Below are 25,441 nucleotides of genomic sequence, written 5' to 3'. Positions count from 1 at the left end.
TTTATTTTTTAATTTATTTTTATTTATATATACATATAGGCATCAGCTGGCAACAGCTTCAGTCTGTCCTCATTTCTGTCCTATGGTACTGCATTGTTTTAAGCAAAGTCTCTATAAATCTGTACATTAAGTGCTATATTTAAATTGTATTTTTATGGAAAATGCACATTCTTAATTACCATTGAACAGGACACTCATCCTGTACATCCATGTTGGGTGCATGCATTTTTAAGTGTGTTTACCAGATGAGCCAGTAGGAGACAGATGCTTAATCATGCCACACCCCTTTAATTTATCCTTAATCATTGATTCACATCTCCTGCATGTCCCTCAAGTGTTATTTTTTTCCACAACATTTACCTTAGCGTACATTTCAACGTGTGCAGTTCACCTTATGGCTTCAGAGAGGATGTGGTTATGGTCTGACAGAAAGGAAGCTTTGCTGTAGATGGGAAGATAAAGCTCAAAAGCACCTACGCTGCCTCTTGAACCTCTTTTTTTTTTTTTAATTAACTGCCTTCTTTCTCGTGTTTCTTTGACGGAGTGCACAGCACAGAGTTCCCATGTCCTGGGAGACAAACCTTCTTGGCTCAGCCATGAATAACTGTGTGCTCCTGCAGGAACTGCTGATCAAGAAATCCCAGCAGAAGAGAAGGACCTCACCCTCCAACTTTAAAGTGCGCTTCTTTGTCCTGACCAAATCCAAGCTGGCTTACTACGAGCATCGCCACGGGGTACGTCAGTCATTTTCTCTCTCAGAGCAATGGGAGCAAGGATGAAATTTGTTTAATGGAGGGAAGGATGCTAATGGAAGGAAGGATGATCTTTGTTAAATTTTGTTAATTTTGCTGGTCCTTGCTACAGCACTATGCCCTGAAGATTGGTCAAATGGGTCATTTAAAGCTTCTGATCAACAGGCATTTGGTGTGAATGGAGGAAGAAGACCATTCTACCAATTTATAGGAAGGATCTAGTTTTATTGTAGGAATTTGGCATGGGCTGTGTGTAAGAGCTGTGTGAGCCTGTGCCTGGCACCTCACATGTGGACAGGGGTGACCTAGAGAGGCGTATTGTGAAGGTCACAAGTGTATCCTGATTGTAACTATGAAAAAATAGTCAACAGATCTTCATTCTCATTCTTTTCTTTGGGGGCATCAGGCTGATGGCTGGTAGGAGATCCATCTAGCATTTTAAAATAAATTCAGCTGCCACATGTATTGTGTGGTCTTTAGAGCTAGCTTCAGATGGGCTGTGATGATGAGATCCAGGCTCAGGCCAGGCTTTGTTTCCCCAAGTTTGCATTTTGGTGATTTGCTAAATATGAAGAAAATTAGAAGTCAATCTGTGCACCCTATTGTGTTTAGTGCTCTAGTGAAGTGAGAATTATTCCCTTCTATTTAGCTGGATGTTTGCAGAACCTCGTTATGGTTGTAAATAATCTTCCTTGTTTTCCAGCCGTCCCTGAACGTGCTGTTAATCCATTATGCTTAGGCACTGTTCCTGTAGGCAGAGAAGAACTGTGCTGCCTTGGATCTAGCAAGTCCAGACCAAGTGATCTTGTTCAGTTGCAGAAAATTAAGTAGAAACAGAACCCAACAATAAAAGAAAAGCACGATGTGCCCTCATATTTTATCACAACCTATTTGGGGTTACAAACCAGCTTCAAAGGTTAAAAGGTTTAAACATTAACAGTCATTTTCACCTGCATGTCATTTCTCTCAAATATGCCCAATGAAATGTTTTTCTTCCTCCTACTTTCTAGTCCATGTTTTTCTCACCTCCATTTTAAACAGGAAACTATTGATTGCTGCATACTGTGACTGCCTATGGGTTGAGACTATCTTTGTCTGTTCTCCAAACTATTTTTCAAATGTCATTTTTGTAAGATTTTACATTCCATTATAGTTATTCCATTTAATGATTCGGGGCTAAATTTTGAAAAGCATCGAAATGATTTTGCTGTAGGTGTAGGTGTTTAGAGAAATGTTTGCTACTGGTTTTCTTTGATGCTTTCTGAGTTTTGGTGTGCTTAACATGAATTGAACGTAACTCTGACTAGATACTTTTGCAGTAGGTGTCTTGTCAGCATCTTTAGGGACTGAAATAGTTTGGAAAATCTGACTTGGTGACTTTCAGTGGGGCAAAAACTTCACACTCTCTGTGTTCGTGGAAATTTTCCCTCTGAGTCTTCCAAAAGGTCATTTAGGTGAGATGAGGGTTTGATGTATTATCCACTTTATCTTATATATTACATTTTTTAAAATGCACATAATATACATATGTGTAGACATATGTAGGTAAACACGCATGCAATTTAGAACCTTGTGCATATTCGAGGCGTGGTGGTATATTTGTAATCACAGGGCTGATGTTCCATGAAATGCTGATTTTTCTTCTCACACAAACAGGTTCTTCTCTCTCAAAATCAGATTGTTACATGCAATGAATTTGTCACAAAGTAGAGAGAGAAGAATTTGTCCTGTGAAACACTCCCAGAACTGATCATTAGCCTCTTCAGTAATCATAATTAGAGCATGCTGGTGAGACCTCTGCTTGGTGAGGCCATTGGTGCTCTGGAGAGGAAAGCTGAGGGCAGCCCATGCAAGAGTCATCTTGTTTTGTGCTCAGAATGGAGGGAACCCACAGCATTTGAGTTCACAGCCAGTGGAGGGAGGATTCCAATGATCCCTGCCCAGCACATGGGCTGTGCCAGGAGTGCACCAGGACCAGGCACCACGTGCAGGTGTTGAACTCAATGATCTGGTGCTCATTGTCTGGTGCAGTCCCTGGCACTGCTTTGCCCCGATCCACAGGGGCTCTCTCAGATAATTTCTGGGCTGGCAGAGGTCAGAGCAGGCTGTCACTGTTGCCAAGGGGCAGTTTGCAGGTGGCCCTGCTCAGGGGGTTTAGGGACAGCTGACAGCTGGCTGCAGTGATGGGGAGCATCCTCAGGTGCCATGGACTGACATGGATGGGCCCAGGACATATCTGAGCTTTTAAAGCATGGATTTTCCAAGGGAGATCTCTGGGGATGTTTTCACCACGGGTTTTCAATGTGTGTGTTTAAGAACCCCTCACCAACCTGTCTGGTGGACTCCTGTACTCAGAGTTTTGTACTGTATAGTTCCCATCTCTCCAGTCCCTGGTCAGTCACTAACAACACCCTGTGCACAAAGTCAGGTAAAACAACTACTGAACTGCTTAAAAGTTTGAGAAGTCCCACTGATTTCAGTTGGATGACTTAAAGTACACACTTATGCATTAAGCCCTGGTTTATACAGTCTGCCTGTATTTAATGGGGTTTAACACCCTGTCCCTTTCTCTGCATTTTTAAACAAAAGGTATAAAACAACATTATTATTTTGTATCAGTCCAAAACAAGGAAATAAGCAGGTTAGAAGGCTACAGGGATATTTCTGCAAATGATACCCAAAGCTGTCAAGACAACGGACCTCATAAAGCCAGGGGTTTTTTTTTGCAGTAACTGTAATGGCATTTTCACTGTAATTTTCATCTTTCTGCCACAGCTGACAGAGAGCACTGTTCTTCTCAGGGCCAAGCACACAGTGGCCCTTAATGTTAATGAAAGATATTTACATGTCTCATTAGGAGAATGAGCCCCCAATAACTGAACAACAATAAGAAGCTGTGTTTTCTGGAATTCATTATGCAGTGCACAATGCAGGGCTGTCTTAACATAAAGCAAAGCCCTGATAACAGGCACATGTATTCAGCCCCCATCTCTGCTAAAAGACATCAGAAGTCCCTTTATTATAACATGCAAATCAATTCCAAAGGCAAAAATTGTTTGTTTCAGGGTCTGATTTTGTATCTACTGTACATGTGAGTAAACAAGCACATGGGAGTAATAATTTCAACTATTTCAACGAGTTTGATCCTCACTACAATAATGGACAATTCAGACACTAAAACTCTCAGGGTGCTGGTACACTTGCTGCTCTGCAAAAGCAGCAGAGAAGTGAATCCCTTTGGGGAGGTGTCTGGGACAGAGTTTCAAATATTCTTACTTAGATGGAGCAAAAGTGCTTGAACTGGTGAATTATCTATACCCCCTTCACCCAACAGCTTATGGTCCTTGGTGAATACTTCAGGCACATAAATATTTTGAAATTTTATATCTTCATGCACTTTGGGGCTATTATTAGTCCAGCTGATAAAGGCAGCAATGAAAGGCTCACCCAGAAAAGGCCAAGTTCTTTTTTCATTTACATCAGGACAATTCTTCCTACACTAGTCAGATGCTCAGGAGGTCACACAGAATGACTCAGCCTTGTCCTGGGCTCTTTCATTCCCATCTTTGATACTCACATATAAAGATGGCAAAGATGGCACTTCAGTGGGCCTTGAAATCTGCTTTCAGTCTCTTGTTACATGAGAACAAAGGAATAAACTCGGCTGAAAAGACTTTTATCAGCATCCCAGAAATGCTCCAGCTGCTCTGTAGCATTATCTACACGTGGGGCTGCTTGCAGCAGTCCAGCTACCCATGGGACAAAAAGCAGTGCTTTGCTCCTCAGTCCAGTCCCTCTCACCTTGATTATTCTACACAGAATCCAACTTGATTTTTTTCCCCAAGACTCTAATGTAAATAGATTAAAACTTTTCTTCTGAAGATCTCCCTTCTGGTCTTCTTGTTAGAGTGGCCATTCAAACCATTTCTCATTGCTTTGTGTATTCTGAACACCTTAGCAGGCCAAAAGGCTACAGGGATATTTCCCCCTGCAGTCCTCACCTAAAAGGAATTTCATTATGCTTTTAAATATAACCTTCCAAATAAATACATCTGACTAGATATGCCACTCTTCATAACCTGCCATGTATTTATTAACTAGTACTGTTTGCTTGCCAGAATTTGCAATACCACTTGTTTTCTGATGCATATCTCCAACTAATTTATTAACAATAATATACATATCACCCACAAAGAAGTCAGGCTTGGCATCTGCCTCCATCACCCATTTCAATCAATTTGTATGCAATAAAATCAATACAATCCTAAATAAGATGGAGACAAAGTACAAATCTATGCCTTAATGTCTAGTACATCTCTGAAAACTTAACAGGAATTTTGAAAAATCCAAATTATATTATTGGAGTTGCTGGAGGATGAAGTTGATATTGTTTGTCACAATGTTTCTTGTTTCTACTGTGAAATCACAGAATCATGGTAATGCTGGTTGGAGAGCACTTGTTAAGTTCAGTTGGTCAGACTTTTTGCCAGGATAAGATCAACACTCAGAGCAGGACTGTCACCAACACCAGGACAGGTTGACTCTAGCATTGGCCACTGCTTCAAAGGACCAAAGATACCACATCTTTCATCAACCTATTCCAGTCCATCCTACTCAATATTTTTCTGAATATTTGCAAAGTTCCTGTCTGTTGCTGTTCTCACTCACGACTCCTGCAGCAGCATCCTGATTCAGGGTGGTGATATTGTCTAGACAGGATTGCCTTGAGCAAAATGCAGGTTCTCTGTGTCTGGTGTCTGTGGCCTTTCTAACTACACAAACATGTGGTAAAGTCTGGTCATAAAAATAGCTCCTTTTTTGCTAGAATAACTAATTTTACCTTCCAGAATATGATTATAATAATTTTCTACTTGCCCTTTCTGTTCTTGCCCAGTTTTGTTCCTACTAGGTCCTTTTCTGTGTATTTATTAGTCTTTAGTTTTTGAATAAATATTTTTAATTCCTTCTGAGCAATGTTTTTGCAGCAAATGTCAGACACTTCCATTTTGTTCAAATTACAAAGCTCAAATCTTTCTTCTGTCAGAGAACATTGAGGATGTAGCAAAATCTTCAACCCTTTTATATCTTTAAAAAGGAAGGAATACCTCCTAATTTGAAGATATAACAATAAATATGAGGCTTCCTAAAAGTTATCTTTTATTAGACTTCTGTATTGTGGTCATTTTCTGCTCCCAGTGCCGTTGACTTTGCTTTATATTGTAATCAACATTGGAACTTATTTTATTGCAATGCCTGCCTGTTGCTCTATACTCTTTCATCCTTTCTGGCTGGTTTTTAATTTTGGCCTTAAAGCTTAGATTTTTTTTTTTCATGAAAAAGTGATGTCATGTAGTTGATTTAATTTAGCTTCTTTTCTTCCACTGAATCCTTCATTCACTGCAATCCACTGCTCCCAGTCTTTGCTGGAGTCAAGAACAGCTTTGAAGAAACTAATATAGTATTCAGGAGTTGTTCCATGTGCTTTTATGTAACATAAAAGGCTTATTTCCATCATATTAGAAAGCTCATTTGAAAGCCAAGAATCTTCCTTTTTTTTTCCTTTTTTTTTTCCCTTCTGTTTCTTGATGATGGTATTGATTTTCTTGTCCAACCACTTGTGCTGTTGTAGAGATGGGCCCCCTGATAACCATCTTGGACAGGACTTGAGCCAAAGTGAATTTTGGAATTGGATTTGGTGGGAATACAAGGCTGGATTGGGTCTATAGGACTGTGTAAGGACAGTAAATAGTGGAATGGAGGCATCTCAAGCACCAGTTGCAGATGGTTTTGTTATTTAACACAATTCTGTGCACTCTGCATCCAGGGTGCGCCCACTCCTAAAACACCTTCATGTTTTTTAGATGTGAAAATAGCAGTAAAAAAAAATATTTAGTCTTTTAGTTGAAGCTGAAGGATTAAATAGTCATGATGGACAGGTAAGACAAGCAGACACATTAAGGGATTTAATTATCAAATATAGCAAAATACATTGGCGATATTAAAATATAACACAACAACCAGGGTTCTGCAGAAAATCCCAGTGTCATCAATTATCACTGCTCTCCAATTTTCCTTCAGAACAGTTAGTATGACAGAAAATGCAAAATCACTTTCAACTTTCTTCTAAAAATCAATTTCTTCAATTTAGTTTTCAGATTCAAATTAAAAATTAGTTACATTGTTTTATTTCCTATAAGCCCCAAATCGATCAGTGTTCCTAATGTGAGAAAACTCAGATTTTTGTGAGAAAACTCACAAAATACCAAATGAAGGTAGTGTCCCAGCAAAGTTGCTATGAATCCAGTTTTCAACAGTTCATAATATTCTAACTATTAATGAGAAAAAACAGCACATTCCACAGATAAGGAATATGATGAGAGATAGAAAGTAATTGTATCAACACAGTGTTCAAGGAGGTTCAAGTTCAAGCTCAGGTAGTTTGGTTGGTGAAAAAAAAACTTTAGCAGGAGGGCTACCATTAAAAATAATTCCATCTTGTTCCAGTGATATCTCATGAGCTTCTGGTTACTATTTCTACACCAAGAAATTCCTTTCCAAATTCTTTCAGAAGCTCAGCAAGGCCTGAAGAAAACTCTGAAAGGCAGGAACAGGTCACTCATTGAAAAGGCTGAAGCTGAGCGAGGCAGCTGAGCTCTCTGCCATGGGCAGTTCCACAATCCTCCAAATCAGCTGCTGCCCCTGTTCAGGCTGAGCACTGAGCCCAGCTAGAGCAGAGACACAGGGAACAGGTGACACAAGGTCAAGCAAAGATCTTTCATCTACTTAATCACCAATTAAGTACTGCTCTTTTTAGTCAGGACGGTGAGTGAAAACAGGGAATGAACTTTGGCTCAGATTCTTACAAAAACCCCAAACCCTGATGGTACAGAGAAGGTCATGAAATGCTTTCATTGATGGAAATGTTTTTGTGGTCGAGCTTGCTGAGGACTGGAATTTCCTACCTTGCTCCACCCCAGCTATAAATCAGTTTTCCCCTACCTCCTGCCAAGGAGGCACTGCCAGCCGTGCACAGGAGATGGGGAGGCAGAAGGTGAACACAGACACCACTGGGCAAGGAAAGCCAAGCTGCAGCATGGGCAGCCCTCAGCAGGGACTGCTGCTGAGGAGCCTGGAGCCACATGAACCTTTGATGGCTTGGTTTTCCCCTCACCAGAACAAAAGAAAGAAGACACAAGTTGCTACGCAACTTTAGAACCAAGCCAGCTTTATGAAGCACGGGGTGCTGCCTTCCTGCCAAGAAATGCTGCCTTTGGTCTCCTCCTCTGCTCCTTGAGATGAGGCTCTGCCCTCCCCTGCCTCTCCTCTCCCTTCCCTCTGCTCCCAGCCCTGGTGGCTCCACCTTCTGCCAGGGCCCTTTGATAAACACAGTAGGGCTCAGCAAAACCCCCGAGGGACCTTCAGCCCAAGCACTCCCTGCAGAGCCTTTCAGCCCCGTATTTCACAAGAGCTCAGAGCTTTGTGCAGCCTGAGGGTGCAAGGGCCATGGTCAGGAAGTGTGATCACAAGCAGACCTGTGTCACCTGCAGCAGCCACTGATGGCTCCCTGCCCTCTCACCATGAGCTCCACATCCCTGCCCCTGAGCTGGAGAGAAGTGATTCATTTTTTGGGGTGAGCAGCAGTGCTGGTGGTTGGTTTTAGCACGTGAGAGATGCCAGGCAGCTCATTCCTCAGGCAGGCACAGGGAGATGCCTCCTTGTGTTGCAGGGTAAGGCTGTGTCCCAATATTGTCCCATGGTCAATTATCCCAGCATCTAAAGCAATCAGGGACCACCAGAGTCATCTGGTTTATGCAGCAGAGACAAACCAAAGGATTAATCAATGAAAGAGCTGCTGGAGCTGTGTGGCAAGAGGAGGGGGAGTACCAGAGATGAAGATATCGATGCACTGGGCTTGTGATGCACCTGGCTCCTTTCAGAGCTGTTCCCAGAATGGATATATTGCAAATCATGGCCCAAAAGAAATAAATCAGGATGGGCTGATCTGCAGCACGTGTGCTTCTCCCCATGGCACAGCAGCCTGCCCTGGTTCTTTCCACACATGGCTCACAGCAGGACCACTGATGCTTTTACTGACCAGCCAGCTAAAACATCTACCCATTATACTCTGGGCAGACTGGAAACAACAAATGGAGATATGTCAGCATGTTTTGTCTCACCCTTTTAGGAACAAGTCTCTGAGGTTTTTCAGAGGCCATTTTTAAGAGGCTTTTTCTCTCCCCTTCCTTCCAAATGGCCCTGTTGCTTTTGTTGGATTAAAGTGTGGTCAAACATCACAAAAGCAAGGAAATGTTTAGTTTCCAGCCCAGTTTCTGGGTAATGCCTGGTTTGTGAGTGGTAATTCCAGTTGTTTGTCCTGCTAGAGGACTGTAATTGCTTTCTATCAGCAGGGTCCCTTCAGCTGAGGATCTGCTGGGCAATGCTGGCTGTGAGACACACACCAATGTGCTGCAACATGAGATTATGAGGAGCTTCCATCACTGAATTGTGTAATTAAAAGGAACACAGTGGGTCATGAGAGCTGCAGGGCAGCTGCACAAAGCTCCTTGAGAAGGCTGGACCCTGTCTTTCAGCAGAGTCCAGAAAAGCATCAACAATAACCAGTGTGCAGGGAAAGAGCCGAGCCTGTGCCTGGCACAGCATCGCTTGCTAAAGCCCCAGGGGAGGAATGCATGTGGGTAAACCCCAGGACTTCAAAGGAAGGAGATGAAGGAGGGTTCAGCACTAACAAAATTGAAGGTTTTTATAGGATATAAATGGCTTTGTGCCTCATCAAAAGGGTAAAAGTCTCTGGGGTAGAACAAATGATAGAGGAGGTTTTGAAGAAGAGACAGAGGAAGCCAAGTCTGAAAGAAGTGACTAGATAAGAATGAAAGGAAATAAATGGTGAAAATGGGGTGCAATAAGGCCTTGTAAGGCTTGCCAGCACTCTTGAGAGTTAATTGGCATTTACATTTAGGGGTACTTTAAAGCCTTGGGTTTACTGATTTAGGAGAATCCCACACCCCAGAGAGCTACACAGGCAGATGTCTACAGGAGACAGTCCTGGCAGTAAATCCAGAGACACTGGTTAAACTGCAAGCAAATAAAAATACAAACCACAAATGCACCAGCAAAGGCCAGCAGGAGCAATGTGACACCACACTGTAACAATTTTCCTCTTTTGCCTCAAGTCCAGCTATACAGAGGCAAAATACCCAGCCAGTCGTGCAAGAATGAGGCTTGGGGAGCCTCAGGGCCTCTCTGTTTGGAGGCTGTTTGACAGTGCTCTGTGGCAAACCTCCCCCCATCTCCAGAGGCAGGAGCTGCTGCCCTGGTTTAGGCTGAATTTAAGTCTGAAAGTGGCAGAGGAGCAGCAGTGGGGCTGGCACAGTGGTGGGGATGGCTGCTGCCAGGGGGCTGAGCTGCAGGGCGGTGGCGACAAAAGGAGAAAAGGACAAGAAGGAGCTGGAGGGTGTAAAACACAAAGAGCTGGGGCCCAAGGGAGGGTGAGAAGGTTGCCAAAGTCTGGCTGAGTGAGTGATAACCTGTGGCAGGTACAAGGCAGCAGCTGAAGTTCAGGCTCTGTCCTGCTGGCAGTGTTTGGAAAACAGAAGCTTTGCAGTGTTTTGGTGTTCTCAAACCTCACTGATTTCCGACACACTGTCCCAAAGCTGAGGGGAGGAGACAGCTAGTGCTTAATCCCTACTGAAAATTAATCAAAACAGGAAACCAGCTCACTCTGAAGAGCAGCCTCGTGTAGTGGATCCTGCAGAAGCACCAGAGGCTGAGCCTCAGCTCCACTTCCACCAGCTGCCCTCACCCCTCTCTTGCAAAAGCTGAGTGCCACCGGCCATGGGGTGAGGATTCCAGAGGGAACAGGGTACACCAAGGCAGCTGGGATCCATGAATTCCTGCTCTTTTTACTCTTTCCCCACTGCCCATACTGTTATTTGAGTACCTGATATACCCAAACACCTGGTGAATGGAAGCACAGCAGAGGATGCCAGAGAAACAGCTTTGTTGGCAAGTTTTTGAGGATAATATTTATTTCAAAATTCCTTGTTGTTTTTTCTTAGCTGAAAAGCCAGATGAAACAAAAATAGTGAAATGTTGTAGTTTTTTGGAAGACAGATACAGTAAAAAATGTACATTTTGGATGAAATGAATAGTTTTGAAATTCCCAGTACCCAAACTTTTTAAATAAAATATTTATTGGTTTACATCTTTTCAGTATGAAACAGGGGTGTTAGTAAACTGAAAATTTAATGAAAATAGTTATGTTTTGGTTAAAAAGGGATTTCATTTTGCTGGAATAAAAAAAGTAAAAGCTGAATTTCAAATAGAGGTTTTGACTGGTTCTCTAAAATCCATGTGCTGAGTTGAAATATATGTATATGCATATATTTATGTGTATGGGAATACATATAGAGATGCCCAATATAAGAATTATTCTCTAAATTTTTTAATGATGTCTTACATAATCAGTTAATTTGCTTCTGCTCCATTAAAAGTAAATCTCCCATGGACACAACAGTCTGGTCTAATTATTCACTTAATCCACAATCATTAGCCTCAACCAAGTGCTTTCCTCTGTCTTTTAGAAAAAAAGGACTTTGAAAGGTTCAGTGGAACTTTCCAGGATTAAATGTGTGGAAATTGTGAGAAGTGACATCATCATTCCCTGTCAGTACAAATACCCTTTCCAGGTGAGTCTGTCTGTTGAGCATACATCAATTCATTTTGTATTTCAGTAGCATTTCCTTCACGGTGCAGTCATTAATGAACCCAACACTGGGTTCTTGATCAGAACCTCTACTCCAATTTAAATAATCAAAAGTCAGTGAGGTTCTCTTGGTTTGAAAAGACAGGTGTCTGCTAAGGAAGGCAGGAGCCTCCCCTGAAATGGAAAATGTAAAACTGTCCCTCTGAATTGTTATAATTTTGAAATTAAGGGAGCTCTCAAGCAAAGGTATTGGAGCAGGAATAACAGTTCTTTATTAGGGAAGGAAAAAAAATAAAATAAAAAATGCAGTAATACAAAACAACACTGTCAGAGTCAGAATAGGATCTGACACCCTGTGGGTCAGGGTGGTGGCACTGTCCCATTCCATGGTGGCTGCAGCTCTCCTGCAGTGCCAGCTGTGGTTCTGTTGGAGCAGTGATCCTGTAGAAGGGTGCAGTTTTACTCTGAAGGTCCAGGGGTGCTGGAGGTGTAGATGTGTCTGGTCTTCCTCAGAATCCAGTGGGAAAGGGCTGCTCCTCTGGGAATCCAGTGGGAAAGGCAGGCAGTGATCTTCCAAACCTCAGATTGTATCCAGGTAGGAATGCTTGGCTCCTCCCCTTGGGCAGAGCTCCTCCCCGTGGGATGATGGAATTGGATCAGCCATGCAGGGACACTCAGTGGCCATGAACAGAAGAGATCTCCTGGAGGGAGGATGGATTGTGGAAGAGATAAAGAAAACTGCCCAATGAACAGAAGAGAACTGCCCCATCAGATAGGAATAGAACACACCCACCCATTTCCAACCCAAGACAGAGGTCAAGAGCTGCATCTGAGCAGCCCCTGCTACTCCACTTCCCCACATCATCATTTGGCACGTAGCTTGTTGGTAACAGGGCTGCTCCCTATTCCCTTGGCTGACTCCCTTGTGACCAGTGCATCTGGGATTGCTTCTCATGGCTGGCTCCTTTCTTTACCCCCTCTCCAGATTGTCCATGACAGCTACATCCTCTACGTGTTTGCCCCCAACCGCGAGAGCCGGCAGAGATGGGTCCTGACGCTGAAGGAAGGTAAAAAACCTCTCTGCCCACCCAGCTGTGGCTTATGTCTGACCAGCTTTGTCACAAATAATGCAGAGAAAATGAGCAGGAGGAGTCAATGTCTCCAATCTCAGCAGTCAAAGTGTTTATAACCCAGGTAGTGGGTTATAAAATCGAAATGCTTGTAAATCTGGTGTGTTTTCAGCAGGCATGGGGAAATTTGGATGTGGGATGGTTTATTTGGGGACCTTAGTGTCTGTCAGTATCTGCAGGGAGGTGTCAAAGGATGGACCAGCTCTGTTTGGTGGTGCCAAGCAATGGGATAAGGGGCAATGGGCAGAAATGATGCCCAGGAAGTTCCACCTGAACATGAAGAAGAACTTCCCTGTGCAGTGACTGGGCATTGGTTGCCCAGAGAGGGTGTGAGGTCTCCCTGCCTGGGGATGTTCCAGAACCATCTGTGCCACATGCTCTGGGATGACCCTGCTTGAGCAGGGGGGCTGGACCAGAGACCCACTGTGGTCCCTTCCAACCTGATCCATTCTGGGATTCTGTGATTTCTGTCTTTCTAGAATAAACTCTTAATAAATGACTGTAATTTGAGGTTTCTTCTTCAGGAAGAGACGAGGATTTTCCTGTGGCTAACTTTTTAAAATAACCTTTTCTACACAGAAAAATTTTCAGCTCTTAATAAGAGATTTTTTTGGTTAAATGACAACCTTGTTAGAGAACCATGATTATTAGGGGACATTTTTGTGGGTAGCTTTCATTTCCTGTTCACCTCCTGAATCGTGCTGTGGTTCACTCACATGGTGCTGCAGTAACCAACACTGGGGGCAGAGACAAGCAGAGTGCTTGATGTGAGGAAGGTGTCAATTAGTTACATAAAAACTGCACCAGGCTTCTGTCACAGCTTTTTTCTGTTTTACAGCACTGCTGCTGTATTGTTCCCCCTGAAAACATTGTGCCTGATGGAGACATTATGAAGTTCATGCACTAACTCTTGCAATCAGTTATTCTCCTACTCCAGGCTTCTACTTTATCACCTCATCTCATTCAACATTTGTAGACTGCCCCCTCCTTTGGACAATTCTTCAAAGAGCAGATTATTTCCATTTAGTTCTAGACGACTTCTAGAATGAATGTGGATGCAAATAAATTCATGTCCTCCCTTCTTTTTCTTCCCCCAATGTTTTTCAGAAATCAGATATAACAACAGTTTGGCTTCAAAGTGTCATCCAGACTTTTGGTTGGATGGCAAGTGGAGATGCTGTGCTCAGACAGAGAAGATGGCAGCTGGCTGTGTGGTATATGACCCCACCAAAAATGGTAAGGGACTTGTTAAGACCATCCTGACATGGAAAATATTTATTCCTAGCAATAGTAAAGGATTGAATCTATTTTGTACAGAACACCAAAAATATTATGCTAGATTTCCATAAAGAGACATGTTCCTGGCTTCTTGGGATATTCTGGCTTACCTTTTACTGTATGTGGAATTCTCTTTTTTTTGAATTCACATTTCCTCTGTGTGATCCTTGGAGCTGGTTTTGGAATGAGATGGAGAACTGAGAACTTGATCAGCTGTGCTCAGCCAGTAAGCCATAACAACTTTCTCGAGATAAATGCATTCAAGTGTGCATTTTAACCAAACCAAACAAAACCATATTTCCTCTGTAGTTTCAATGGCCAAGAATAATCTTTACTTTGTCTCCTGAAAATGAACACAAGTGGTCAATCATTCTTCACCAAAGAAACATTTACCTTGTATTTTTTACCTTGATGCCTTAACTAATCTGTACCCCAGTTTCCAAGCCCTGCTGAGATTCACTGTGTAGTTGGCAGGTCTTGTTCTCAAAGTCCAAAGCTCACTGTTCAGTGCGTTTGTATCACCTGTAGCAATTAATGGCCTTGGTGGTTTCTCCCTTGGTTTTGTCCTCACCTACTTCAAATTATCTTTCTTGGTTTCTTTTCAGCCTCAAAGAAGCCTCTTCCTCCCACTCCTGAAGATAACTGGGTGAGTGCAGTGATGCTGTCCTTAGTGCCCTGCCCTGAGTGATTAACTACCAGTGGGGACTATGTCCTTATTAATGTTCACCACAGTGCAGTGACCTAGAATTTCACCTGAGATAACATTCCCTGGGTATTTTCTGTGCAACTGAAATTTTTATATGAAATTCATTGTTTGAAAGTGCCAAAGATTCTCTTGCTGCCACCACACTCCGCTAAATGGTCTGGGGTGCTTTGAGGCTTTTAAACCCAGGGGACACCAGTGCTGCCAGAAAAATACCACTTTAGAGAGCAGGACACTGCTTTTTATGAAGATTAATATTAATATGAATGTAACTGTGATGAGTCTTTTGCCTAATTTGTGCAGAAATTGTTGCTGGACCCAAGGGAAGCAGTGGTGATAGCCATATATGACTATGAAGCCCAGAACCCACAGGAGCTGACATTACAGTATAATGAGGAATATTATGTGATTGACAGCTCTGAGGAACATTGGTGGCTGATTCAAGATAAGAATGGGTAAGTCCCTTTTCAACAGCCAGTGTGAAAATCCTTTGTAATTCCAGTTTGTTCTTCCATTAACATACATGTTTATTCCCTCTTGTTCAGCTTTTGCAAAGCATCCTCTTATTTACAGGGGAAAAGTGATGGAAGGTTATTTATGGTAACCTTCTTCCATCTGCTTTTGCTTCAGGCAGCTGAAGAAAAGAACCTGAAAGTTAATTTTACAGCAATAAACAATTCAGACTGATATTTGCAGTGATACACAGAGGGGGGAATTGTGAAACTCTCCAAGTTTAGAGGCACAATCAGTTGTTTTCTTCTCCAGCAACCCCACTCAATACATCCCCACCAGCACTTTTATCATGCCGTGAGCAGGCAAAGCTTTCAAGGCTGACTCCTACAGATGCAGAGAAAATCCTGTCTGTCAGCACACTCACACTTGTCTTGCCTCTCAACAGGCATGAAGGCTATGTGCCAAGCAGCTACCTGGTGGAAAAATCACCTGAGAATCTGCAAGTTTATGAGTAAGTTGTGCCTGTGTTTTTCTTGTACCCTGGATTTGAAGCTACAAGCCTCAGATGCCCCCAGCCCACCTGACATTCCACCCTGGGGATGCTCCATTCAGAAGCTTCTCAGGAGAAACTTTCCTGGCCTAGAAATGCTGACTTGGAGTCTTTTGATGTTTTCAGGTGGTACAATAAGAACATCAGCAGAAGCAAGGCAGAAACACTGCTCAGGGATGAGGTAAAGCAGTGTTATCTACGGGGTGGATGGGAAATAATAATTAATTAATGACAAACAAGGCCTGCAAGAGAGATGAACCCTGGGTTCCTGCTCTGTTTGTGCCCTTAGTGTGTGATGTGAGATAAAGGACCACCAGCACACCCCCCCCTTATCCCCATCAGCTGAGCATGGATGGAGCTGTGCCATCCAAACACACCCAGTAACTGGGACTGGAGGAAAACACTGCTTCAGAGCACTGTGCCAGCTGAAAACTGTGATTTTAGCTCATCTTTTCTGTCTCTGCAGGAGGCCTGTGGATGCCAGTAGCTCTCTGAAAATCTAACCAATCTTGTGCTGAAGTATTTTGGGTGAAAGCCAAAAGTATGGCTGTGGGTTTTGGTTTTTTAATTGTGTGTGTGCATGTAAGCACACATCTTTAATTTTTCAGTTGAGCCAGAGTTTTCCAGTGAAGACTGTACTGAAAATACAAAGAATAAGTTTCTTGTTCAAATTTTCCACACAAACACAACCTTAATTTTTAAATCTGCTCTTACATTAGCAGGTGGGCCTGTTAACAAACAAAAATAAAGTGTTCCTTCCTGGAACAGCAGTATTTTATGGAAATAGCAGCAATTTTGTGCTGTTTTTAAAATTCTTATACAAAGTACTAGAGAAAAAGTCCACACATGGTTTAGTGGTCTTATTTTTTCTTTCAGTCCTACCAGTACAACTTTTCTGTGGTAACTACCCCCATGTGGCTGCAGAGACTTTTGGTTCAAAGCCTTGCAAGCCTCACAGCTCCCCCCAGAAATTTGGCCAAGTTTGTGAGTGATCTTTAGCCAGGCTTGGTGTCAGCTGGGAACGGAAGGGCAAGAACAGAGCTCAGAGTAACTTGGGCAGGACGCTGCCTCCAAAACCTGCCCACCTCCAGTCCTGAAGCCCTCACTGCATGTGATTAAATGCTTCTACAGCAGCAGAGAGACCTTTCTCGGGGCTTTCCTGTGCCAGATATTGTCTAGTGCAGATGTTGTGCAGACACTGAAGGGCCAACCCTGGAAGTTCACAGCTCAGCAGGCTGATCCCACCTGGGCTGAGCTGCACAGCCAGCAGCTCATTCCTGGGGATGCAGGAGCAGCTCAGCCTCTGTGTTCAGCTGGAGCTGATCAAAGCTCTAGGGAAGGAGGCCCAGGCAGGGTGCACTTGGTGGATTTACTCTACATCAAGTGTTGTGGGTGGGTAGAAGACATAAAATGGAGGAAACCTACCATGTAAAGCAAAGGAGGAGGGAATGAAAAAAATCAGCCACTTGGGATGCCAGATGAAAATCTTCTTTATCTGCAAACAGAAGAAAAATGTGGGGTTTATTACCAATATATAGGTCAGTACAGCACATTCCAGCCAAACTGTGATGTTAAATCTCCTTTGCCATCTGATCTATGTGGGCCAGTGGGATCATGGCTTTTGAGGCATTTTAGCATTCAGATGAGTGGAAAACAATTACAGTGAAAATTTAAAAAGAAAAATTGTTCTGTGAGTGCCAGACTGCTTTCTTACCTATTTATGTTTAGATACTGGATGACTGGTGTACCTATGAAAGGGCAGGATCATGTCCAAGGTTTTCCAATTTGGGGTACATTGGTAAATGATAATTTACACTCCCATATGGATTCTCTGGTCCTGGATAAACTGTGATTTGTTCTGTGGCTGCTCACTCCATTGGAAGCACTCACAGGGGTTTGCCTTTCCACTTGGCCACACATTTCATTGAACGTGTGTTCTGTCAGATAAGGCTGAGGGCAGTCAATGGATTCAGAATTTCCAGAGGAGAGATTTGGAGGGACAAAGAGGCACACCCACATGTACTCAGCACAAGTGCCTAAGTGTCATTTCCTCTGAGAGGAAGCTGAGGTAAAAAGACCTAACACCCAAGAGAGACCTGCAGGCCCTGGGCAGCCACCAGAGCTGTGCATGGAACACACCAGGCTCTGTCAGTGGGGTGATGGCTCTTTATTTTCCTATATGTTTAGCACATCTTCATGACAGGGCTGAAATAAGCACAGCTTTGCCCCCAGCCTACTTCTTTTTTTTTTTTTTTCCATTATCTCTCTAACCAGTTTTCTTTCCTTTGCTCCTGTTCCAGGGTAGAGAAGGGGCCTTCATGGTGAGAGATTCAAGGCAGCCTGGCATGTACACAGTCTCTGTTTTCACCAAAGCATTGAGGTACAGCTGAGCTCAGCAGCTTTTCACATCAATTACATCAATGAAATGGCTTCTATGAGTGTGTAATCTCTGCATAGTTGTTTTGGCATTATAACGAGAGAGCAGAAGGCTCATGAAAATGATAGAGGGAAAACACTTCCAAAAAAGGCAGAAGAGTCAGCTGCCAGTCCTAAAGTGTATTAAAGGCTCCACTTCTCCCTGAATCTAAATATGTGCCCATAAATAGTCCTTTGGACATCACTGGGGTTGTCGTTCTGATGGCATTGTCCCCTGAACTGAAGTGTCAGTGGGATCAGTGTGGGCTGTGTGCTGTACTCACCAGAGATGGGTAGTGCAAGGCAAGTGAAGGGGTTTCAGTGATGGGGCACAAAGTTGTGTTTGACAAAGAAGAGGCAGAGAAACTTGGTACACAGCCTTCTCTTATCAGGAAACCTCAGCCTTCCTCTCGAGATGAGACCTTCTGCGAGTGGGAGGGAGAACATACAAGTACCCAGAGCTCATTAGCAACTGCAGCTCACTCCTTGCTCCTCCCTCATTCTTTCTGGGGAAAGGTTCTCCCCTCTGCTCACTTGTTTCTGTTTATACCCCAAATCCCTGTCTTTTTGCTGCAAGCTATTTTCTCTCAAAGACAGCCTCCTCTTTTTCAGCACAGACAACAATCCTGTTATAAAGCATTATCACATCAATGAGACAACTGACTTTCCCAAGAGATACTACCTGGCGGAAAAGCACGTGTTTGACTCCATCCCTGACCTCATCAACTACCACCAGCACAATGCAGCAGGTGAGAGAAGCTGAACAGAGGTGTTGCTGGTTTGCCAGGTGACTGTTTGGAATGAAGGAGGGCTCCCAAGCCCTCTGTCCTTACTATGAAGTGTTAAATGGCTTCACCTTTTCTCCCACTTATTCTGAAATGGCCATTTCAGGCCAGCTTCCAGCATTACATCCTCACTCTGGTTGTCCTTCTAAGGCTGACCATGGCCAACACAGATGTTATAATGACATGTTATAGAGAGCCATGGGGGTGTATCACTGCTGCCAGGCCAAGCTATCTGCTGGAAATACACTTCAGGGTCTTCTGGAGGTGATCCATCCCTGGGCCTTGATTTGACACAAAGTCAAGGACATGGCCAGTATATATAACCAGACATGGTGACTCCCATCCCTACAGTCCAAGACTACCAAGGCAAACACTGGGCTTCAAAATACCCTATAAATACCAAGTATCATTTGGAAATTCGTCAGAGTTTACAGAAACTCAAAGCTCTGGAGGTGAAAATGGGAAATAACCTGAAAGCGCTCAGAACTGGCTTCCTTCTCTCAGGCAGGAAACCAGAGCCTGCACAGAGGTTCAGCTGCCCTCAAGTGGAGCTGAGAACTCAGTGCAGTAAATCTGCTTCCAGAATCCAAGCTGCCCTCTGGGGTGGTGGCAGCCAGGCTGCCATGGCTGTGCAGTAACAGGAGCTGTCCCCATGTCCCCAGGTCTCGTGACGCGGCTGCGATACGCGGTCTCCTCCTGGAGGAAACAGGCCCCCATCACCGCAGGGCTCAGCTATGGTAAGGTGTTGCATTGTGATTTCACAGTTTATCCCAGAGCCTTGGGTCCCTCCCCTGATAATTCCCTCCCAGGTGTGTCAGTCTCCTCTCCTTTCCCCTCCCTGACCCCTGCCCAGCACTGTCTGTCAATCCTGGCATTCCAGAAGGGCATCGAGGGATTGGCAGATTCAAAGGATGCTCTCTGCCCCTGGGGGGACATTGGCCCATCCAGGTGTCCTTTGTCCCTTTAGATCTCCTCTCCTGTACCTGCTTGGTGGCTCCCTACCCCTTCTCTCCCCCTCTCCCCGGGGTTAAAAGGAACAACAACCATGGGGTCAGGGAGTTCTGTTGGAGCTGGTGCTGGAATCAGAGGCCTGTGGGCCAGAATAAAGCTCTGGATCCAAACCCTCCATCAGAACCGACTCCTTTCCTTCACCATCGCCACAAAGCTTCTCCACAGAGGGAAACCCGAGGAGCAGCCCCTGTTACAGGGAGGAAGCTCCATCCCACAGCCACCAGAGCTCCTGCAGGCCTGCTGGACTTGTCTGCAGTGCTCAGCTGCAGCATCCAGCCAGCCAAAAGTGTCTGTGGGGTGAAACACCACACATCCAGCAGCCAAAAGTGTCTGTGGGGTGAAACACCACAATGCCACTATTTGATTCAGCAGCAAGGGCCAGACAAGCTCAGGCACATCCCATCCTGCTATATTGGTATTATTCCAATAGTAAGGTTCTGCCATCACTGCATGGGAATCACACTCCTGGATGGCTGGCTGGGTGATCCTGCACATCCCCACGGATATTGAGGAATATTTGTGTGATTGCAGCCACAATAAATGGCTTTCTTCAGGTCTTTGCACTGCACTGCTCACCAGCTTGTCATCTTTCTCATGCCTGTTGATAAAGGACTGAACTGATCGTGCAGTGCCTTGAGGGAGGTGATGAGAACCCCAGGGTCTCACTGAAGTCAACATTAAATACTAAAATGAATGCTGAACAAATGGGATGGAAATGGGAGCATAGAGTAATTTGATGAAAGCTGAGTCTCTCCTGAAAGATGCCTTCATTTGAATACTGTTGTCAATAGAATTTTGTCAGTATCATCTTTATTGTAATTCTTGGAGACTTCAAAGAAACTCAAGCCCCATGTTGTGCTGGGTACTGCACATAAGCATGGTAAAAACAATCCTCCCTGAAGAACTGGCTAGGCGAGACAAAGGAGGGAGAAAGGGGATGTTGTTGTTCCTACCCTTGAACATGTCCTGCAGCATGGACTAGTCAAATGAGCTATCAGAAGTCAGACAGGCAATTTGAGGGAGAGCCAAAAAGTCTCACTTGGAGTCCTGCCTCAGTGTTTAACCCACAAAAGCTTTTGGTTTGGCATTCTACTGCTCAGTCCTTACTCTTTCTTCCTTGCAACCAACAGGAAAATTGGTCATTAATGCCTCTGAGCTCACCCGTGTGCAGGAGATTGGCAGTGGTCAGTTTGGGGTGGTCTACCTTGGCTACCTGCTGGACAAGACCAAAGTAGCCATAAAGACCATCCGTGAAGGAGCAATGTCTGAGGAGGATTTCATCGAGGAAGCCAAAGTCTTGATGTAAGTGGTAGATTCACCATGACAATCACACCCTATGGGATTCATAATGCTGAGCAAAAGTCAGGAATCTGAGTAGGGAATTCAAACTTTGATTATCTGCTGTGTATCTTAATAGTAAATAGACTGGTGAGCTCTGGTGGCTATGAAGGAAGGCAAATCAAAGTGTAGGTGAATTACTGTGCTTCCAAGTCTATCAATATCCAGAATGGTCTTCCAGATCTCTGCTATTCAGGAAGGCAAGGATATTTGATGGTGCATTTTCGAGAGCAAAGTGGTTTTTCTCAGATCTCTTAAAACTTAAGGGCAATTTCATTGAAAAGCCTTACCTGTAAAATGTTTTGCTTTGCACAATTGGATATATTTGGTTTTATTGACTTTTTCTGTATTTTTTTTGCCTTTCCCTCCCCACAAGACAGACAGAAATTGATTTTATTTTTGTTTGATTGGATGGTTTTCCACACAGAAAAATCTTTTGGTGACCACTACCATTAAAATGGGATGATATTTAGTCCTTGGTCTGCACATCTGCAAACTGCACACTGGCCTTTGCAGTGAGCTGGGAGCACTGTGGCATAAATTGCTGTATATAACACACTTGCTGTGAGGATAGCAGGCACTGAGCCTATTTCAGCCTCTTCCCCACCTTCCCTCCCTGCCCCACAGGAAGCTGTCTCACCCCAAGCTAGTGCAGCTTTATGGTGTGTGCTTCGAGGATGCTCCCATCTGCCTGGTGTTCGAGTTCATGGAGAACGGCTGCTTGTCCGACTACTTGAGGAGCCAGCGGGGCAGCTTCTCCAAGGAAACCCTGCTGGGCATGTGCCTGGATGTGTGTGAAGGAATGGCTTATCTGGAACAAAACTCTGTCATCCACAGAGACCTGGTATGTTGGTGCCATATGGAAATTTACTTAGCTCCAGAGGGGCTTTTTTCCTCTGCTTTCTTCCTCAATTTCAGCTTCCACACTTCTCCTGCCTGTCTGTTTATAGGGGATCCTGTATCTGCCCTCACTGCAAAAGCAGCACAAATACTTAGGGGAAAAAAACCCACAAACAAGCCCTGGAGGACTGATCAATCTATTCCCCTTAACTGGTCTTGGGAGAGAAGAAACAAGCCATAACATTTGTCTTTTTTTTCCTAGTGGACTCTCTGGCTCCCCAAGAGCCACAGTACTGATCACTCTTCATGTCTAAAATCAGTGCAGATGACAAAAAGATCTGTTCTAGCATAAATCATGTATAAACATTGATGATAAAATAGTTTTAATTAAGGGGTTTTCAGTCAAGCTCCATCAGTCACTGCTGCAGTTTCATTAGGCATGCAATGACTGTGAGTAGCTGTGGCTATTTTAGGGTCTTGTTCCACCCTTTCTGGGCAACAAGGGCCTATCATAGTGATGCTTGAACAGCTTTTCTGGCAACAGGATCATGATGCAGAATGTACAGAAAGCATGAGAAGCTCAGGGGTTTGTTCTCTTTGTATGGCACAATGTCACTTTGATGCTCCTTTCTTAAGCATGATCTGCTCTTCCAGGATAAAAGCCCCTGAGTGGCTGTGACAGGGTTTTAGCTCTGACCTGATGCCTTTGCACCTTGTTCTCTTGCAGGCTGCCAGGAACTGCCTGGTGGGGGAATCCCACGTGGTCAAAGTGTCTGATTTCGGGATGTCGAGGTAAAGGCACTGGGGCTGTGCACTGTCCCTTGGGGCTGTCACAGGACGGCTGTGTCACTCAGCATTCCCCCTTCTTTTCCTCTTCCAGGATTGTCCTGGATGATCAGTACACCAGCTCCACAGGCACCAAGTTTCCAGTCAAGTGGTCTGCTCCAGAGGTTTTCTCCTACAGCAACTACAGCACCAAATCTGACGTTTGGTCGTTCGGTAAGGAAATCTTGTCAAAATGGAGAAAATTCAACAGCCCCAGCTGGGAAAAACAGGGGGCTCAGTCCTCAAGTAAACTCTCTTTAACACTCCTCATTCAACTCTCCTCTGGACTCCAAGGGTGTTTGTCCTGAATAATGGCTTAGAAAAGGAACCCTAAATCGTTCAAGTGAAAGAAAGGAAAAAAATCACACTGCCTAGATACTTCAGAACTCTTCAAATATTGCCAATTTAATGTATTATACATGTGCAACTCTGTATAATACCAAATAATGAGCTCTGTTTCATGCTGACATAGCAGGAGAGTCCAAGAAAAACAGAGTCACTGACAGAGGAGAGGAGAGGAGAGGAGAGGAGAGGAGAGGAGAGGAGAGGAGAGGAGAGGAGAGGAGAGGAGAGGAGAGGAGAGGAGAGGAGAGGAGAGACATTTAGGCACTCCATCTTTCTTCATGTCATTCCTGAGGCACTGATACCTCACTCAAACCCCCTGCCCTTCCAAATTTGCTCTGCTGACTCCATTTGCTTTATGCCGATCTGAAAATGTTATTTCACTGCTCACACTTCTCACCTCATTTCCTGCTCCACAATGCATTGTTTGACCATTTGTGTCCATTCTTTGGTCTCCCTTCTGGACCCTCACAGATAAGGGCACTGCTGTGTGTTTTTGCCCAAAGCCATAACAAAGGCTGTCCCCTGGGCTGTGGATCTGGCACACTCATGGGCCTGGCCCCTCTCCAGCCCACACAGTGAATGGGGCAGTGTGCTGTGCACAGCTCACAGTCAATGGGGTGCCACTCAGCCCTGGGGCCAGCAGTAAATAATGCAGGATTATAACCTTTGCTGGTCTGGGCCTGTGAATTCTGTGCTTCCCTTGCCCTTTGCTGGCTGAAGCTGTGGCTGGAGCTGTGCACTCCTGGGGTGGGCTATGAGCAGCACAGCAGGAGCTGGGTGCTCAGGCCCTTCATAGACTCAACAGAGAGATGCTTCAGAGAGCACCAGAGATATCCTGGCTGGCATCCTCAAACTGTACAGCTGTGTTAGGGCCTGGGTTTTCAGCTGTCTACTGAGAATCCAAGTGAAAATGCTTTTCCAAGTAACTGGCACCAATGCTGAGCTGCAGAGAAGAGCAGGTGGAAAGTGGCCCTGATGAGGATTTTATTGCCTCTTTGTGATTTTTTTCCTGTTTGGTTGCTTTAGGAGTGCTGATGTGGGAGGTCTTCAGTGAGGGTAAAATCCCCTATGAGAATCGCACCAATGCAGAAGTGGTGGAAGAAATCAACGCAGGATTTCGGCTCTACAAACCCAAGCTGGCCTCCAAGGCAATTTATGAGGTGATGAGCCACTGCTGGAGGATGGTGAGTATTGTACTGGAGAGCCCTATTTCCCAAAGGAAATAACTCCCTTCCCCTTGGCTTTAAGGAGGAGAGAGACTTGTGCACTCCACATGCTAACAGAAGATAAAATCCTGGAGGTGAAGCACTGTAGCTTTCATCTGCACTAGCAAGCAAACTCTGGACTCTCTGCCTTTTATTTGACTTCACTGAGAAGCCCATGTAGTGCACCTAACTCAAGTTAATTCCACAGTTTCCTTGCTAGGAAAGCTATGGATCTGTGGGGCTGAGTTCTAAGGGAGGTAAAAATGACAGCCAAGCCATTACAAGGTACTTAGTGTCCACCAAGCCAAGTTCACTGGTAATAGAAAAGAAACATTGCACAGAAGGAAGTTGGTTCTTCCAGTGGCATTTTCTCTATAGGAATAGATTGTATTTTTGTTAATACTCAGTTTCTTCCCAAGGTTTTCCTTGCTAACCTTGCCATTCCTCTCCAGCTGACATTAATGTTCTTCCTCTCTCTTCTCTCCCTTGCTCAGGGGAAAGATGAGCGGCCATCCTTTTCTCTTCTGCTGTTTCAGCTGAGTGAAATCTCTGAGTTTGATGTGTAATCATGGCACTGCATGCTCAGCACAGCCAAGACAGTTCTGAGAAGAGAGAAGGCTGGATTTTCCCCAAGAAAGCATTAACAGGAATCCTCTCACCATAAACACTTGCCATATGCCTGGGGACAAGGAGAGGGCAGAGGCTGGTACTTCCAGACAGACAAGATATCCCCAGGCCTTCCAGAGCCTAGACAGACACAGGCTTTGGTTTGGCCAAGAGTGTGGTTTGCATCTTAAAACCAGAAGTGACTATTGAGCATGGATCTTGTACCACACAGTCCAGCAAGGGTGTTTCTGCTGAAGAGACAATCTCAAAATTTAGAGATCTTACATTGCTGTTCTATTTCTGTGAACTCCCAAATGAAGGTCTTCCCTGGAGGGAGATTAAAAAAAAAGCTTTCTTTAACTGAGGAGGAATGTTTAGACATTTCCCTGGCTCTCTAATTCAGAGTGGGCTGGACCTGAAAGCTCTGAACAGGAATAAGCCTGGGAGACACAGAAGCAGGCTGGATTCAGTGACTGCATTTC

General features: G+C 44.3%; 1 protein-coding gene across 1 annotated transcript; it reads left to right on the top strand.

Moving 5' to 3' along the window:
• Positions 1 to 563: 563 nt before the first annotated feature.
• Positions 564 to 24,919, top strand: ITK (IL2 inducible T cell kinase). Its single transcript, XM_066560091.1, has 17 exons — positions 564 to 734; positions 11,354 to 11,458; positions 12,461 to 12,542; positions 13,713 to 13,841; positions 14,489 to 14,529; positions 14,890 to 15,041; positions 15,485 to 15,550; positions 15,716 to 15,770; positions 17,890 to 17,969; positions 18,617 to 18,753; positions 19,452 to 19,526; positions 20,931 to 21,102; positions 21,766 to 21,982; positions 22,706 to 22,770; positions 22,859 to 22,977; positions 24,175 to 24,332; positions 24,848 to 24,919. Exons 1-17 carry the CDS (start codon positions 564 to 566, stop codon positions 24,917 to 24,919), a joined length of 1,896 nt encoding a protein of 631 aa, XP_066416188.1.
• Positions 24,920 to 25,441: the final 522 nt, after the last annotated feature.

Source organism: Molothrus aeneus, chromosome 15 (genome assembly GCF_037042795.1).
Source record: "Molothrus aeneus isolate 106 chromosome 15, BPBGC_Maene_1.0, whole genome shotgun sequence".
Lineage (NCBI taxonomy): Eukaryota > Metazoa > Chordata > Aves > Passeriformes > Icteridae > Molothrus > Molothrus aeneus.
The sequence above is the reverse complement of the archived record's forward strand: the minus strand, read 5'-3'. Positions and strand labels throughout refer to the sequence as shown.

Coding starts and splice junctions, on each gene's coding strand:
- ITK (XM_066560091.1), top strand. CDS start 564: ATGTCCTGGGAGACAAACCTTCTTGGCTCAGCCATGAATAACTGTGTG. Junction 18,754..19,451: donor CCACCAGCACAATGCAGCAG/GTGAGAGAAGCT, acceptor CCATGTCCCCAG/GTCTCGTGACGCGGCTGCGA. Junction 21,983..22,705: donor CTGTCATCCACAGAGACCTG/GTATGTTGGTGC, acceptor GTTCTCTTGCAG/GCTGCCAGGAACTGCCTGGT.